The sequence below is a fragment of the Amphiprion ocellaris genome, chromosome 24 (assembly GCF_022539595.1).
Source record: "Amphiprion ocellaris isolate individual 3 ecotype Okinawa chromosome 24, ASM2253959v1, whole genome shotgun sequence".
Lineage (NCBI taxonomy): Eukaryota > Metazoa > Chordata > Actinopteri > Pomacentridae > Amphiprion > Amphiprion ocellaris.
In genome coordinates this window covers 12334459-12352535 of record NC_072789.1, presented here as the reverse complement: position 1 = coordinate 12352535, position 18077 = coordinate 12334459, and the positions used below count along the sequence as shown (strand labels likewise).

The window sequence follows — 18077 nt, the reverse complement described above, 5'->3', positions numbered from 1 at the left end:
AGCAACACTTAAGAATCACTCTTAAGGCTTCAAGCGCAATGTCTTTTCGTGCAGTTTTTTATCTATTTTTGTTGGATCGTAGGTTACTTCCGTGTTCAGCTTATCTGATTCTGCGCATGCGTCAGACGTGAACCCGTGTCCCCGGCTGTAGCGGTTGCATGAGTTTCGGTTCCTTATTCCGGGTAGGACTTTACTTACCTTTACTGCAGTTAGGCTTATAATCCATATCTGTTTATTCGTAATAATGCAAACTGAAGGACTTGCGGAGAAATTTGTTACTAAACAGCGTCTGTTTTGAATATTGTTCGTGTTTCTGGTATTTCCGTCGGTTTAATTCAGCCCTCAGGTGTGTTCAGACATTTTTAATTGCTGTACGTTGTGTTCTGAGGCCTTTTGTTAGAGCTCCTGTCTTGTTATGGTAATAACTGTGAACTAGTACTTCACTCCCTCCATACGGTTACTGAAGGATCTTCCTGCTGTGATGAACTTAGTACACAGTGTTGGTCAGAGTCAGCCCCTCACAGTGAATTAATTATTGAACTGATGATACTTTGCAATGACAAAGTCCAAAGAGCAAGAATATTTAACTACTGAGATAACTATGGAAGGTGTTTATCACATTAGACACACCCATGATGTTCGCATGCCCACCCTAAGAATCAAAGCCACATATAAGAAAGAAAAATGACACGTCTTTGCTCTATTTTCTAATGTTGGTCTTTGTTTTTAGGTTATTGATTAATCTGAGGATTGTTTTCTTTATCAATTCTTGGCAGGTTTAGTGAAAAGTGTCTGTTATAGATGCACGGATGCTTCTGTGTGTGTGACTTTTGTCCACATTTTCAATATTTTTAGCAACACTCTGCTTTTGTTTCCCTTTTATTTAATGTGTATATCTCGTTTATTACATTCCTACAAATTTATTAAAATGTGTGGTGGCATCAGCCAGTCTAAATGCACTTCAGATTTGCACATGTATGGCCAAAGTCTCCAGAAATGTCCTCAGGTTTTTGGCAGAAAAACAGGATGATAATCACAATAAAGCAAAAACAGCAAAAACCAAATTGCAGTTCCCCAACCCACTGAAGGTGTTGCCTTAAAAAAAATCACCAAAATTGCACCATTTTTCAGAGTCAGAAACTGTATAAGCAAAAGGAATCATTAGATTTCAAGCATTCCAATGGTCCTGGAAGTAATCATCTGTGATGTTGAGTTTCATTAAGAAAATTAACAAATTCTAAGCTTAAAACACTCATTTCAAAATTCACCAAAAATAGGCCTTTTTCATTAATCAAATTCTGTAAAAACAAAAAATTCTGCACTCCTTGACGCAACCGTGAAGCCATTACTGACTCAGCTGTGACCACCGGATACATGAAAAAAAATTCAAAACTGCCGAACTGCAGGTTGTGTTTGCACAGGGCTGAAGGGAGACGAGCATAGAAATAAATTAAATTCAAAATGTAAGCAGCAAAGTTTGTAGAGTCACCATTTTTCCAGTGTTGGTAACTCAGGTGGGTACTTGAAAAAAATGTTGTACATGTTGATTTCATCCCTCCATCCACTATCTATACACCACTTTATCTTCATTAGGGTCATGGGGGGCTGGAGTCTATCACAGCTGACTTTAGGAAAAATGTGACGGGAGCAAAAAACATGGACAAATACTCATGCTCACACTTGTTTATTTCTCAGGTTCGTCTGCCATCTTCCATCCTCATGACTCATGTCTTCGTCTATGGCACCCTGAAGAAGGGGCAGCCCAACTACCACCGCATGCTGGACGCCGCCAACGGGAAGGCGGAGTACCTCGGCTCGGCGCTCACCACCGAGAAGTTCCCGCTCGTGATCGCCAGCAAGTACAACATCCCCTTCCTCCTTAACATCCCCGGCCAGGGCCACAGGGTCCACGGAGAGGTCTACAGAGTGGACGACCAGATGCTGAAGTTCCTGGACGACTTTGAAAGCGTCCCCACCTGGTACCAGCGGAACGTGGTGCGGCTGGAGGTGAAGGAGTGGGTGGGGAAGCCGGACGGAGGGGAGGCGGCGCCGTCACCGGGAAGCGTCACCGAGGCATTTGTGTACAACACGACAATGTACCAGTCAGACTGGACCACGCTGCGATGCTTCGAGAGCTACGACGCAAATGGAGATCACGGCCTCAAGTATGCGTACAGAGAAACACGAGACTGATGGAGCGGTTCTGTTCTGGGATCTACCTCTGTACAAAGAGCCTCCATTTATCAAGAAAACTCACCTCCGGGCCATGCAGAGATCCTCCGGAAGTCCTCAAGTACAGATCAGGGTACAGAATCCAGCTTGGAAGCATTACAATCAAACTAAAGAGCTTTTATTTTAGTGTAAATCCTACAATATCAGCTGTATCTACAGAAATATTAACTAAGAATACTTTAGTTTATACTTGCATCAGAGCCAATTGTCTGTGTAACTATGCAACATATGTACTGATTATAATCATATGAATCTTGGGTGCTTGTTATAGTGTTGATATGAAGCAGAGGACTTTTATTTTGAACAACTGTTAAAATGCCACTTTTTGATGCAATAATATCTCCATTATGTCTTTTTTCTTCAGTTCTGGGTCTTTTTTTACTCTCAAAATATGAATTATGAGCTTCTATAACCCCCTCCATGCACACCTAAACACATAAATAAATACTCTTCCGTCATATTTAAATGAACCTGGTAAATTTGTATGTTCTCTAAAATTGCATTGTCAACTTATAATTATTTAGGCTCAAATGTGCTGCATACAGCACTTATACAAAGTATTCAACCCCTTTACTGTTCCCATTCATTGCCTTTCAACACTAAATCATGGTCATTTATTTGTTTTACAAGAATTTCCAAAAAAAAACTTATTTCTACACAGTAATGTCCACTTAAATATGAATTAAATATAAATGATAAAATAAAACAAAATAAGTGACCATGATTCATTGTCAAAAAGCATTTTTTTTAAAAAGTTGATTTAAAACAAAAGAAAATGAACAATTTTCTCAATAATACTTTTTTCCCCATATGAACACATTATTTTTCTCATCTTTATTTAAAATAGGAAAATCCAGACAACTGGAGGAATACTGAAAAGAAGGTAATTGGCAATAAACCAGCAAAATCTCAGTTGGCTTTGGAAGCAGGTTCAAAGTGTTGAAATCAGTTTGTCCCCCTTAAACAAGACAAAAAAGATTAGAAGAAAAAACATAGACAAATGATTGAGAAGAACATTTTCACAGTGTATCAAAGTACTGTACAAAAAGTCGCCTTACAAAAAGGAAAACACGATTCTGTAATTGTGTCCATCACATTTAAATCATCAAATTATATAAAGATTGTGACACCGATTTTCAAAAAAGTGCATTCACATGCACACAGCTTGTCACATAGAAATGATTAAAACCTCTTTTTTTAATTTGAAAAAGATACAAAGAGCGAGGAAGTAATACAACATGGTGCACAAACCCTTGTTTTAACGCATTTAATTCAGGTTTATGATAAAAAATAAAATCCTCCGTGGGTTTGTGAGTGTGTGCATGTGAACAACACTCAATAATGTGGAAAAAAAAACACCACCGGCAAGAGTTTGTGCTTCCAGTTTGGCACCGGACACAATAAAATGACATAATGAATAAGATGGTGGATGTTAGAGGTGCAGGAAGTGTGTAATAGGAGGGAGGAGCCCCGAGTGAGGGTGAATCAGCTGTTCAGAGGTATTAATTAGTGTCTGCTGTGTGCAACACCATTCTGTGGCTGTAATGAGAGTCTCTTCTGGTGTCCAGGCGGCAACAATGAGGAGGATTCATCAGTAAAGGTCCTTCCTGGTGTTGGGCAGTGAGCGGCTGGCGGAGCAGGTGGCGCTGCGGATCACCTCCATCCACCTGGGGAAAAAATACCCAAACATTCTACGTTATTGAAGTCGCTTCAGCAGTTCGAAAAGTGTTACTGCTGCTCAAAATATCTAGAATACAGAAGGTTTGATTGTCATTACCCTGCCAAGGAATGCGGCAGAGTTATGTGACGATCGGCATTGGTTTGTCTGTCTCTCTGTCTGTCTGTTAGCATCATTTCTCAAAAATGGACTAAGGAATTTGGATGACATTTTCAGGGAAGGTCAGAAATGACAAAAGGACAAATTGATTAGATTTTGGGAGTGATGCGGCTTATAGTCTAGATCCACGGATTTGTTCACGATTTCTGTATCATTGCAAGATAGCGGCACGGCGTCACTGTAACTATGACAACAAGTGAACACTAAGTCAGCTGCATGCTGACGATCACATGATTGCGATCCTACTACAAATCGACCGCTGCGGACTGATCAGGACTTAACCGTCGGAAATGATGCAAGGAACAATTGATGAAATTGTGGGGGTGTTTCCGAGTCCAATCAATTCCCGCTGTCCGTTACATATTTAGGCCACGTGATTCGCCGCATCACTGCCAAAATCAAATTACTTGGTCCTTGTGCCATTTCGAACCTTCCCTGAAAATTTCATCCAAATCCGTTTGTTCATTTTTGAGTAATGTTGCACACAGACAGACAGACCAGCACTGATCGTCACATAACTCCACTGCGTTCCTTGGCAGAGTAATAAAAGTGTGCAATACACTACTTTTGTTAAGAAAATTCTGCATAAATTCGGTAGTTAATCGCAGAAAATCATGCGATTAATTGCGATTAAAAATGTTCATCGTTGCCCAGCACTAATTAAAAATAAAAGTGTCAGAAGCTAATTTAAAGATGAAAACATGCGACAAGCAAACTGTATCTTTGCCATCCCATATAGAACCAATAATCCTGTTTCTGTTTTCACGTTGCACCTTTTCGTACTTTTCTAGTACTCTATTTTACTGTAAACACCAACAATCTTTGCACCTTTTTTTTGTAAATATCAGCGTTTCTGGCACCTTATAATGTTATTTCTTCGAGCAGCACAACTTGCTCATTAATTGCACGTTCTCTTGTGTGCGAGCTTAAAAATGTGATGAACTGAGGTGGAATACTCGCCTTTCAAATGTGTACTCGCTCTCTGATCTGAAGTAGTAGACGTGAGATTTGAAGTGGAGTTTGAAGACGTAGTCCTTGTGGATGTTTTCTGACTCCGCCGGGACGGTGACGGAGTAGCCGAGCAGAGGGAGGCTGGCCAGAGGATAGTCGTCCTGCAGGGAGAGCAGCCAGACGGGGAGGAAAACCAGCAAATTAAACTGAATGAACAACTTGGATGCAACTCATGAAAATGAAGCTAAAATGCACATTAAAGTAAACTTTAAAAATAGACCATCCCTGCTTATTTACAGGGTCATTATCAGCGCGTTCCTGCATGTCTGACCTGGTGTGACTTGTAGAAGAAGAGGCTGAAGTTGGTGAAAACCACCCAGAGCTTCTGCCACCCATTACTGTTCTTGAACTTTCTCAGCAGGTTTCCGGAGAGCTGGTTCTGCAAACACAAGGCAGGAGGAGAGATGAGGGGATTCGATTAAAAACAGGAAAATAACACAAAATCTCTTTTTACTTTGATGTGTAAAGGGGGGGAAGAGAAACCTGACATTTACAATTACTCTCCTTTAACATGAGATGACAGGATGGTAAAAAAAACCAAAACAAAAAAAAATGAAAATAATGTGGATTTCAGGACATATATTCTCATATATTCGTCTCCTTTTCTGGATATATTTCTACATGCCACATCAATTAATTTTTTACATGAATTCCTCTATATCAGGGGTGTCAAACATGCAGCCCGTGGGCCAAAACCAGCCCGCCAGAGGGTCCAATCTGGCCCGTGGGACAACTTTGTAAAGTGTAAAAATTACAGAGAAGACATTAACAGCAGATTGTAAATTTGTAAAATTACAAATTTAAAATAATTTCTAGATCATGACAAGTTGTTTTGATCATAAGAGTTGTGGTTATTTATAGGTTATTATGTTATGATTTTACTGGTGCGGCCCACTTGAGATTAAATTGAGCTGAATGTGGCCCCTGAACTAAAATGAGTTTGACACCCCTGCTCTACATAAAGCACTCTGTAGTTGCAGTACCTCTCTTCTCCAGCAGGCGTCACTAAAGGACAGACTGTTGGTTCTGAACCAGAGAGTTGGGGCCCCTGAAGGCTGCTGAGGGGCCACATCAACTCATTACTGGCCTCTATCAGTGTGGACAGATTTTTTTTTTATTCATTTACTTGATAGGGACACTGCAAACTAACAAGTCAAGAATTAACAAATGCCTCCATTAGCAAAGACAGATGGGTGAAGATGGAGTGTAAAAAAGAGGACAGGACAAAGGTACGACATGAAGGAAGGACGGAGGATGCTGGGACAGAAGGACGGACAACAACACACTGGAAGAGGACACAGCAGGAGTGTGATGTCTGTGGAGAGGCGGCTAGAAAACACAGTGCCGTACCTCCACGGCGACGCTGAAGTCCACCATGGAGACGCTGGTGTTGCGGTGCCAGCAGACGTGCACGGTGGTGTTGCCACGGTGACCCTGACGCTCCAGAGACGAGCGCGAGCCGCCGAGCTCCTCCTCCGACTCCTGATCGCCTCCACCGTCCTCCGACAGCTCTGAGGAGGCGAAACATGCTGGTATCAACGTGAATTAGACAGTCATTTATGATCCTGCCAGGAGGATTCAGCCTTCAGGAAAACGCTGCTTTCAGCTGAACTAATTTTAATCATAAATACATCAACATCATCTTCTAGCAGGAGCACTATTGTGAAGTTTTGCTGTTTTGTTTTCAAGCCAAATATTTGTCTAATCAGTCTCTTTAATGAAGCAGGAAATTAGTTTCATTTTGTCTTCTAGCGTCATTTTTAATGAGCACAGAAAATAAGTTTTTTCTAGTGAAATGGATGAAAACAAAACAGAGAAAATCCCTTCATCCAGATAAAAGATTGCGGCTCTGTAGCACCTGTTTTCATGTTTCCAAGCAGTTTTTTTTTTTTAAATTTTTGCCCTCTTCTTGTTCACTTTTCCCTAAAGTCTTGCACCTCTACTGAAACAGAACAACCATGACTGGAAGAAGATAGTCTCACAAATGTCTTTTGTACAGAAATCATTGAAAAATATAATTTTTTTTGGTGTTCAGAGAGTTATAAACACATAGACATACACTACCATTCAAAAGTTTGTGGTCACCCAGACAATTTCATGTTTTCCATGAAAACTCACACTTTTATTCATGTGCTAACATAACTGCACAAAGGTTTTCTCATCATCAATTAGCCTTTCAACACCATTAGCTAACACAATGTAGCATTAGAACACAGGAGTGATGGTTGCTGGAAATGTTCCTCTGTACCCCTATGGAGATATTCCATTAAAAATCAGCTGTTTCCAACTACAATAGTCATTTGCCACATTAACAATGTCTAGACTGTATTTCTGATTAATTTAATGTTATCTTCATTGAAAAAAAAAAGCTTTTCTTTCAAAAATAAGGACATTTCTAAGTGACCCCAAACTTCTGAACAGTAGTGTTTGTTGGGCTGGACCCGAATATCCGAACATTCGGTCGTTGTGGTGGTATCCCAATATTCATTTTGAGATCCAAATATCCAGAGCCCAGAAATTGCTATTCGGACCTGCCCTAAGTGCTTGTATAATGATGCTACAAAGTCTTCATGATGTGTTGGTGGAAAATGTCTTGTTATATTGTGCTTTAAATAAATATAGCATTAATATAGCAGCAAAGAGCTATCTGACATGTAAAAGTACAGTGAAGAAATGAATCCTCAGCAGAGACTGAAGTCACACTCCCTCTGTGTCGTAATCTGAGACTCGCTGTTGTTCAGCCAGTCCAGTGCATACATGTTAGTACACGTTAGTACACGTTAGTAGATGAGAGTCCCTTTGGCGCCTCATTGTAAAACTGAAAGTTCAAGTGAATTGTATTTGTTATTCACTGAATTAATGTGCACCCTTCTCATCTCAGCTCAGTGAGTCTCTTCTGAGGATCTTGTTAGCGTTGTGCTTGTTCTGCTCCGGTTCGATGGACCGTAGAAACAGCCACGCATTGATCGGAACAAACGGAGAGAAGACGTTGGCAGGATTATTTTTTTGTTTGCTCTGGTTGTAAATGAAATGTGAAAGCAGTGGGGAGGTGTTTCCAACATGCACGTCTGTTTTGGTCTTCTGAACGTTGAACGTAGTGTTTTGCAATCTTGTGGCTTTGGCATGGCCAAATCTTAATGAAAGAACAAAGGCAAAGTAAGGAACACACCTAGGCTCTGCTTCCAAACAAGCAAATACTGACAATGCAAACACTTTTGTGTATTCCCAGTTTCTTTGCTTTAAATCCATGGCAAAAAATGGGAAAGCTAGTACGATTCTTTCAAGAGTTTAATGCAAAAGTGTATTAAAGGCAGCTGACCAAGTGTTAAAGACATAACTTCTATTGTTGCCAAACTAGTTGTAGACTCACATAAAGAAGTTCTGAAACAAGCTCTGCAACATCCTGAAGATTGTTTTAGTACACATGACTGGATACTGTTGGTAGTTTAACAGGTTGCAGAAGGAGGTGAACATGTTTGTATGTTTTGGCTTTTTTTGGTCAGGCTGCAGTATTCATAGACATCAATATATATAACCTGTACATAGAGAAGCTTCTCTGATACAGAACAAAGAACTGAGCCCAAATAGTGATCAAAGCAATTTCACTAAAGGCTGATCCACAAAAAAAAAAAAAAAAAAAATCACCCTTTTGTTGTCACTTGTAAGGAAATACTCTTTAAGTGTTTGAGTTAAAATGAGAGATAATGCAGACGTCAAAGCAAAGGTCACCAGGTGGAGGCCTCATTGAACGCCTTGACAGGCGTTTTACGATTGAAGAATGAGAAAAAAGAAGAGGAGAAAAGAGGCGACAGCTGGGGACTGCACCTACATATATCAGGTGACATTAAAAATATGATGAAAGACCAGCTGGAACAATCCAAAGAGATTATTCATGAGGTGCTGAAAGCTGCCGCCTGTCGTGTCAAAGACTAAAAAAGAAGAGAGGGATTCAAAGGCATCTTCCCCATCTGTGGGAGTAACACAGGTATATGCTGGTCTATCTGCCTTAGAGAAAGACCTTATTGATGGAAGTGAATATCACCAGTCAGGAAAGATAGAAGGTCCCAGCTGAAGCTATTGTGTCACATTAACCCTTTGAACCCCAAAACCATCCATCCATCATCTACACATGGCCTAATCCTCATTAGGCTCCTTGAGGGCTGGAGTCTATCCCAGCTGACTTAGGGTGAAGGCAGAGGACACCCTAGAGAGGTCACCAATCTATCACAGGGCTACATATAGAGACAAACAATCACACTAACATTCACCCCTACAGACAATCGAGAATCACCAATTTACCTCAGCATGTTTTTAGACTCCCGGGTACCCGGAGAAAACCCATGCATGCACAGAGAGAACATGCAAACTCCATGCAGAAAGATCCCAGGAAGGCCAGGATGCGAACTGGGGATCTTCTAGGTGCAAGGCAACAGTACTAACCACCAAGCAACTTTGCAACCTGGTCTAAAACCAGTGACTCAAAAAGAATAGAAGCGAAAGAATAGTTGGATTTTCAGTTTTCAGACAGTCCTTGAACTAATCATGTGTGATGTGCCGTTATATCTGCAGAATAAACCAAATGCAGGCATAAAAACATTGATATTTTGTTGCAATCGCTTTATTCTATGTCTCATTTAAAAACTCTGCAAAAATAATCAGTTTGCACTAACCAGATTCTGTAAAAAAAAACTAAAAATTTTTGACTTATCGACTCAACCCTGAAGCCATTAATGACTCCGCTGCAACCAACTGTCACGTGACCAAAATAGTGATACTTGTCGGTTAAACTGGGTTGAACTGCAGGCTGTGTATACGCCGAGCAGATGGGAGACAGGGAGGGAAACAAATTCAAATGAATGTAGCAAAATATCTGTGATAAGTATGGAAACAAATTAGAGATTAGAGATTGAGGAGAAAACATAAGGATACTTTATCAATAAAATTGTTCAAAAACAGTATAGAGAGAAGTAAGTTGTTGGCATACATTCAGCATGCTTCCAGATTTACTGCGCAGAGTGGTGTGAACAAGTCTGTAGAGGCTGTAAAAATGTAAATAGTAAAATATCTATAATATGTAGATCCACCACTGTTTGTTTTTCAGGATTTGTAACATTTAAAAATGTTATACATGTTGATACCCGTTTGTTTTCACTTTTGTAAAATATATAATCAAAGAAATTCAACTTTTGATTTTCTTTTTTTTCATGTTTTATGCAATTATCACTGCAAAGAGGACATTGTTGAATTCTATGTGCTTCTAGTCATGATTCTGCTGTTTCCATAGAGGTGCAGGACTTTATATTGCAGTAAAAAATTACCCCACAGTGAGGAAAAACACAAATGACACTTAGAAACAGTTTGGGGTTCACAGGATTAAATTCAGCTGTGGGATTTTGTCACTCACATGTGTAAATACAGCGCTCATGACTTGGCTAAAGATTTCTGGCAGCTTTTATGGTATGGATAGCCACAGAGAAACTCTGGTTCCCACAATCCTGCAAGACTTGATGATAAAATGATGTCTGGGTACAGCAGGTTAGAGAAGCAGGCGGTTGGGTTTATTGGTTCGAATAACAGGAAAATTGAGGTGAGTAAAGCCAAACAGCGAGGCACTGAGGGTTGAACCGGTCGCGTTACTGTACAGGGGAAGCACTTACTGTTGTCAGAGAGGCTGGTGGAGAGCAGATCATTGTTTGGGCTGCTGCTCTGCTCTGCCAGGTCAATGGCCATCCTGATGTCCTCCACCCAGCGCTCCATCTCTGACGCACAGCTGCAGACAAGAATAAAAAATCTGATTATAGGAACCTGAATGAAGCACAAAACTGCAATAAAATCATGTGAAATGATGAACCAAACATCAGCTTAAAGAAACTAGGAAACCAAACTTGGTATGATCCAGTCATAATTTTGTCCATTTTATCCCATTTGATTGCATAGGAAGCATATATTTGACTCTTGCACACAAGATAAAAGATACTTTTGATCTAACAGGATGCACTAAGGTTAAACCTCCTTGTAAAATGTTACATAAACCATCGTTTGTTGTGTTATGACCTGGCTCAAAATGACCATGTGGTTATGGAAATCAGTAGGGTCAGTGGCATGTGTGAATCTTGTGAATGCAAACCAAGTCCTGAAAGGTAAAACTAAAACACCACAACCAAGCCAGGGTGTGCTACCTGCGGACGGAAGCAGAGAGTGATTAGAAAGCAGCCAGCTGTTAACTAACCCAGGAACACCACAGGTTCTCCTCATTACACTAATCAACCTCGGCCATAAAAGACAAAACTGGACATCTAACCCTTAAACATACTTCTAAAGCAACATAACTAGTCCATGTTTCCTTTATAAGTACATCTAAATCCTGTTTTTGAAATGTAATTATATATTTTTCTCTCTTCTTGCATCTTGTGCATGTATTTGTGTAGGTTTTCCATTTGTCAGCCAACCAACAACCTACAACAAAGTCAATCAGCCATATAACTGTATAATTCAGTCTGCAATCTCTACTTTACAACCACATGGAAGTGTGTAATCAGTGAAAGAGCGACTGAATGGAAACTGGGTCGCACAGCTTAATTTGAGGACAATCAGACTGTGTCAGAGGTCCTGCAGAGAAGAAATCCATTTTTAATGAGGCTGACCTGCATGAATCTTTAAAACCGTTATTCTTAGAAGCACACGGCTTCCATTCATAATGCATGTCTTCTTTGTCCCTGTAACGTTGCCCCACGTTTTCCCTTTAGGATGTTTGAAATATGTTGATGTGTACCTGGCTGCCACCACCACAGATTGGCGCTGCCCGAACAAGGTGAACGAATGAGGGACTCCCCACTCCTCCTCACTTTCTCTGATCTGCGAGAAAACACGTAATATAAGCAAAATTAGAGTATTGATACACACAAACCCCACTTTAGGCATTTTCTAGAATATGCTTTTAGTGTGAAATACTAAAAACCCTGCTCAAAAAAATAAACCTAATTTCAAAATACGACTAAATCTCAACAGCCTTGCAAAGAAAACACCCTTTATTTCCACTTAATGTTGCAAAAAAGTGGCGGTGATTCTGTACCGTCATGCCGAAGAGAGGCAGCTGACCGTGAACCTTGAACTGATTGGACGGGGTCATTCCTCGACTGGTGTACACCAAGGAATCACTGAACTGGAAGGACGACAAAGACACAACAGTGAAGAGTGTTAGAGACATGTTTTTGACATTATCAATGCAACTGGGAGACAGAAGTGAAGGTGGTACCAGGAAGAACATCCTCTGCTGGAGGCCCTTCCCTGACAGCTTGCTGAGGCAGCCGAGCCGAATAAACTCCTGCAAATCAAACACACGGTAAATGACGTGAAAATGACTAATATAAAGCAAAGATTGGCTCGATAAATTCAAGAGTCTGACCCTTCCAGGAGTGACTAAGTTATCAATGCCGGTCAGATCTTTCTTCAGCTCTAGAAGTTTCTGGAAGTTCTCCATCTTCATCATGGTGCCCTGAAGCTGCAGCACCATCTCGGAGATGTCGGCGAGGGCAGCTGGAGGAAGATTAAAAGATGGTTTTATGTAGAAAAATGGAAACACGCAGGACTGATGGGAGGCGGAGATGAGCCACATGCGCACCTCTGCAGTCCCTGAAGTCGTCGTGGGTGGGCGGGTAGTGCTTGCACAGCCGCTCCAGGATCAGTTTGTAGTGCAGCAGGCGGTGCAGAGGCCTCAGCAGGAAGATGTTGAGGGGAAGGTAGCAAACTCGCTGCTGCTCAAAGTCTCGGCAAAGAGACTCCACCTTCCGACTGGACCTGAGGACACAGAGGCAAAGTTTTCATTACATTTCTTTATTTATTTGGACGGGCCAGTGCATATTAATGAACGTACAATCTCATAAGTTTACACAAGGTTGCAGTAAATAAGCCGGATTTAGCACGAGGCTAATTTCCATCCATTGTCCCAAACATAAAAGAAAAATATAGAGGGTTACAGACACATAAAAACAATATGGTAAAACAAAGACAATGATGATCAATTATCTGTAATCTCTTTAAAGTGACAAAGGTGGAGCTTTCTCTGATAGCTAGAGGTAAAGTTTGTGCAACCTTTAATAAATAAGGCATTATATGCAAAGGAGGACTTTCTAAATTTGACTTCACAACAATTATCTCACTGAGTACAGTCTTTATTCAGTGAGATTTGTCATTTTCATCTTGTTCATCTTTCAATCTTTTAACCACATATACAAATACACTGTATGACATTTGTATGCATATTGTGTAATCCTTGTGCTCCATGTGACAACACTATGCAGTAGATATGAGAGTTGTATTTTCATTCTGTCTCTTCTTTCCTTCACTTGTAGGCCTTTCTGAATCCCAAAACCCCCCTGCAGGTTTGAAAGATATGTTATCTTTAAAATTACCAAAAATCACATCATTTGTCAAACTGTAAAGACAGAAAAAAAATCTTCATTTCAACTGTCCGACTGTCCTTTAACTACTCATCTGTTAGTGAAATGAACCAAATCGATCTCATTCAAAAATGTACCAAAACTGAACCGTCTGCACTAACCAGATTCTGTAACAAATAAAAAAATCTGCTTTCTTTAGTGCAACTGTGAAGCCATTAGTGACTCAGCTGTGATCAACAGTCAAATGACAAAAATTCTGGGACTGTTTGTGCACTTGGGTTGAACTGCAGGCAGTGTTTACACAAAGCAGACAGGAGACAAATACGGAAAGAAATTAAAAAACATAGGTAGTTAAATATCTGTATTACACAGTCATCTTTTTTTCAGTACTGCCTGGGGAAAAATATTATGCACATTCTTTCCATTTTTTTCATGTTTGTACAGCAAATATATTCCAGTGAAATCGCTTGTTGTTTTTCCTATTTTAAGGATTTCCTTCGTTTTTCGTTCACCTACCTACAGGCCCGTTCCAGTTCCACCAGGCACTCTGAATGTTTCTGCAGATGAACAGTCAACTGCTGCAGATGCAAAAGACATGAGATGAAACCATCACGAGCAAAGACGACATGAGAAATGCTACAACACAGGCTCCTTCTTTCATTATTTGAATCCAAATCTCACACTGAAAATGAAGGATTTTTGGTGTAAAAGAAAAGAAGAAGAGGCAGATGTAGAATATTTACCCTCAGGCCCTGAATGTTCTTCAGTAAAACATCACCAATTCTCTGATAGTCTCCTTTAATGTGGGCGTTGGATCGGCCCTCCCTGAAGAAAGAGAGAATATTTCAGATTCATGCGTGTGCAGTAACACTGATCCACCAGTAGGTGTCAGAGCATAGCTGAGGTTCTAACTCAAGACTGGAAACTCTTCATTCAGTTCCCACAATCCCATTCATCTCAGCAGTGAGTCCTCCTGCCTGTCAGAGCAGAAATAACACCGAGGAGATTCCCATTGGGGGGACTTTGAGGACTTTGAGCTGTGAACATTAGAGCTGAGGTCTTCTTATGTCATTTTATCGAAGTTAGTTTAGGTTTGGGATTCATTTGTGACCTAAAAGTTACAAAAAGTTGCACCATTTATGTCCGGTTTAATGTACAGAGTTCAAATCAGTTCATTTGTGCTTTGGTTTTCCTCCAAATCTGGGCCACTGAAGGCAGAACAGTCGAGTAAATCCCTTTGTTTTCGTCTGCATTAGTGACACAACAGCAACAAAACTAATCTGGACTTTTCTTTTCTACTTCTTTTGTTTACATCCGACTTAATTGCTCCGATCCAGCTCATGTCAAAGCTGCATTTGTTTTCTCATTATTTCCAACATTTCGGTAAACTTTTCCTCACATCTGGATGAAATGTGTCAATGGTTATTCCTGACCATTTTCCAGTTTTATGCTATTTTTCTCTGTTAGAAAAAAGGACAATATTTTCATTTGACCTGCAGCTTTTTGCCAAATACCCACATCTGTAAAAACTTTTGAGAATGAGACCAGAGAAGCACTGACCACTGAGCCAGCCGCTGCTCCGTCTCTTTGAGGAATCCCTGGTGAAAGATGTAAACCGGATCGTAGCTGGCAGAGATCATGTTCTTTACGGAGTCTGGAAACGCCTCGTCCTTGCCCACGGCGCTCGGGAACGACTGGAAGGTTGACAAACACAGTCAGAGAGAACTGATTAGAATATGGAGCACCATTAGAGGTTCTTTACATGTGAAAGCTGTAATGAGGGAATTAATATGTGTAGCATCACACAGCAGCATGATCCATATGAGTGTGTCTTTACACACGTGAACTAACAAAACAATTGGACTTGTAACTTTGTTGGAGATTTAGTTTGTCATTTGGACTTAGTCTTTTGTTTACTAGTACATTATTGTGGTCAGCGGGTCAGAATGGACTTAAAAGAACACGACAAGACACTTAAACGGAAGCAAGTCTGGTCCTCGTGGCCTTATGTGAACGCACGGCAACCCCCCGACACAGAGGTGATAGATTCCCCTCAGAGCAAATCAGACGGTGGGAAGTAGAGCTGCTTCACAGAGGGACTCGATGGGAGGGAGGAAGAGTGTTGGATGTCAGGCCTGAGCTGTGCCAGCCAAAGAAAACATTTAAGAGGCTGGAAAAAAACAGAAAAGAAACAGTGCCAGCACACGCCTTCCTCCCACATCAAACAGACTGGAAACTACTGTTGAGAAAGAAAACAGCTGAGGAGGAGAATAAAGCTGAAGAAGGATATTTTCCCTCCACACCGAGGTCACAGGTCGACTTTTTAATCTTAAGGTGAAGGAGGTTTAGCAGGCAGGTGCTTGAACCTGTGTTTCCCACATTGGTGGTCTTCACTCATTACCCTCCTGCTGCTGTTTTATCCCTCATTTGTCAGACAGTAAAAACAGACAGACAGTAAAAAGCAAAGACCCACATTAAGCTGCACTTTCATCCTAGGATTTGGGATCCAGACGTTGTATTTATAAAGGCAGGCCGAGTTTTTCCTCTGTGGTTTTACTTGTAAACTCAAGAGCCAGGAGCTAATAGTCTGTGTGGAGAGCAAACAAGTTGCAGGTTTGCTCTCTTTAAAGGAGGTGAGCTAAACACATGGGTTGCATTGAATGTCAGTCAAAAACTTGGAAGCTGCATTTTCATCTCTCATCGTGCCTTCACAAAAAAATGCTCAGAAACCCTCAGAACCTCAGTGTTCAGCTGTGGGCCAAACTAAATGCACATAAAAGCTCACTTTCTGGATGAGATAAAAAATTTTTATAAATGCTGGAATGGTGCACCCAAACATCTCCAATGTAATATTAATGTCAGATTACAGAAAACAACCACTCTGCTTGTGATTTTGGTTAATAGTTAAGACTAAAGATGGCTGAAACATGGTAACTTTTTTAAATATTTAGTTATAAAAGACACCAAATTATATCTGACTCCAGTTCTTCAGCTGCACAAACCACCTCTGACTCACTGTTCCAACACACAAGCTTTTAAAAGATTAACTTTAGCTCTCTTTCCCAAAATTCAGGCTTTGAAACGACCTGCTTTGACTCACTGTTCCAGGCAGTAGGCTCTAAAGAGAGCGACCTTGGCTTGCTGTGTACTTCAGGGAGTGTGACTGAACTTTGCCAAACTGGCTCCTGGTCTTAACACAGATGGCTTTATGATTTCTCTCAAAGCCAGATGAGAATGACTTCACAGTTTGGCTCGACTGGGTGGACAGGACATCTAGATAAACACACGTCCATGTAGCTTGTGCTTTCAAAACTACCGACTCCATGGACAATACAGAAACTACAAAAAATGATATGGAGATGCTCACCTCCGTGATGACCTGCAGGTCTTTGAGGTAGGTCCGCTCTGTGGTTAACAGTTCCTTTGCTATGAAGTAGGCCTTGTCTGTGGGAAACTTCTGGACACAAACAGAGAGATGAGATCGATCCAACAGTTCTCGTCTTCTACAGAAAACAGCTGTAATCACTTCAGTCATATATTCAGTCCTCAGCACAAAAGAGATCAGACATTGATATTATTACCATAAACAAAAGAGAATATGGACACTGTCAGGCCCTTTGTGGCTTGTCTGACATTAAAAAAAAACCCTGAAAGAAAGCAGTGTTCTAGAACAGAGCTAAAAATCTTTAAAGTGTTTCGCAAAGATGATGGAAGAAATGAGGAGGTGGCAAATGTAGTTGTAGGGGCTACTTGCATGGGCTCCTTTAAAAACAGACTTTAATCTCAAGCTATCGAATATTAGTAGGACACATTTGGCAAGGGATATGGGGGTCCTCCTTTGGGAAATTATAAACATGAACACTTGACTTCCTACTTTCTGGGGATTTTTTATGCACCAATTTGTGCCTTTTTGCATCAATTTATGTAAATAAAAACTCGGAACCCTCCCAAGACTGAATTGTCCCTAGGTGCCTCACTCAGGGACAAGTGAATCTAGGGACACATGCAGCAATTTTTTAGTTTATAAATGCAACATGCATAGTGACCTTCAAGATTCAAATTTCCCATCCACCCTCTCCCTCTCTGCATGCCCACCTTCCTCCTCGCCTCATCCTCATCCTCATTGCGGACGTATCCAGCTTCAGTGAGCAGCGGGCTGGTAAGTGGTGATAGCTGCTGCCCCTCAGGAATCTGCCCTGGACCCAGGACGCCGCCGACGCCCTGCCCGTTCACCGAGGCGTTGCCGTTAACAACCACACGGGGACTTCCCAGTGGAGAGTCCTGTGAAGCGGGACTTCCTGAGAGATGAGAGGAAAATAGGAAAATGGAAAAGGGGAGGGAAGCGGGGACAGGAATAGAACATAGAGTGAGATAAGAGAGAAGATGGCAGGAGAGGATAAGGGACGGTGTTAAATTAGATTCTATATGTGTGATACAAAAAAGCCATTCAGCTGCTCTCGTGAAATTCACTGCCAACATGTATTCATCTTCCTTATCATTTAATTCTGACAGAGACAATTTCATTGTGTCTTTCTCAGTCAAGGAAAAAGCTTCTAGATGCATTTTTTAGCAAGAAGAATCTATTCCCCAAATAGTTC

The 18077-nt window shown here is 40.9% G+C and overlaps 2 protein-coding genes across 7 annotated transcripts in view; one reads left to right on the top strand and one right to left on the bottom strand.

Annotated features, from left to right (window-relative positions):
- Positions 1 to 85: 85 nt before the first annotated feature.
- Positions 86 to 2595, top strand: LOC111587770 (gamma-glutamylaminecyclotransferase B). 3 transcript variants are annotated; one of them, XM_023297877.3, is made up of 2 exons: positions 86 to 182; positions 1696 to 2595. In XM_023297877.3, the coding sequence occupies exons 1-2, from the start codon at positions 159 to 161 to the stop codon at positions 2191 to 2193; spliced, it is 522 nt and encodes a 173-aa protein (XP_023153645.2). In that variant the 5' UTR covers positions 86 to 158; the 3' UTR covers positions 2194 to 2595. The 3 variants fall into 3 exon arrangements, with proteins under 3 accessions (XP_023153645.2, XP_023153646.1, XP_054864163.1); XM_023297878.3 differs by lacking the exon at positions 86 to 182 and adding an exon at positions 189 to 346; XM_055008188.1 differs by lacking the exon at positions 86 to 182 and adding an exon at positions 1362 to 1514.
- Positions 2596 to 3043: 448 nt separating this feature from the next.
- The window catches only part of LOC111587753 (FERM, ARHGEF and pleckstrin domain-containing protein 1-like), a 75757-nt gene continuing 60723 nt past the window's right edge, over positions 3044 to 18077 (bottom strand). For 2 of the 4 annotated variants that reach the window (XM_023297846.3, XM_023297844.3), the window contains exons 14-27: positions 17575 to 17777; positions 16847 to 16936; positions 15040 to 15173; positions 14223 to 14304; positions 13996 to 14057; positions 12702 to 12877; positions 12336 to 12616; positions 12153 to 12242; positions 11853 to 11935; positions 10738 to 10850; positions 6431 to 6591; positions 5352 to 5459; positions 5030 to 5181; positions 3044 to 3899 (exon numbers count right to left, since the gene is read on the bottom strand). In XM_023297846.3, the coding sequence (XP_023153614.2) occupies positions 3824 to 3899; positions 5030 to 5181; positions 5352 to 5459; positions 6431 to 6591; positions 10738 to 10850; positions 11853 to 11935; positions 12153 to 12242; positions 12336 to 12616; positions 12702 to 12877; positions 13996 to 14057; positions 14223 to 14304; positions 15040 to 15173; positions 16847 to 16936; positions 17575 to 17777 (1811 nt within the window). In that variant the 3' untranslated portion in view covers positions 3044 to 3823. The remainder of the gene's footprint in view (positions 3900 to 5029; positions 5182 to 5351; positions 5460 to 6430; positions 6592 to 10737; positions 10851 to 11852; positions 11936 to 12152; positions 12243 to 12335; positions 12617 to 12701; positions 12878 to 13995; positions 14058 to 14222; positions 14305 to 15039; positions 15174 to 16846; positions 16937 to 17574; positions 17778 to 18077) is intronic. The other 2 variants (XM_023297848.3, XM_023297847.3) reach the window with 2 other exon arrangements.

Excerpts from the sequence above, each read along its gene's own strand:
- LOC111587770 (XM_023297877.3), top strand. The coding sequence starts at position 159 with ATGAGTTTCGGTTCCTTATTCCGG. Across the intron at positions 183-1,695 it reads GTTTCGGTTCCTTATTCCGG|GTTCGTCTGCCATCTTCCAT; the intron begins GTAGGACTTTAC and ends TTTATTTCTCAG.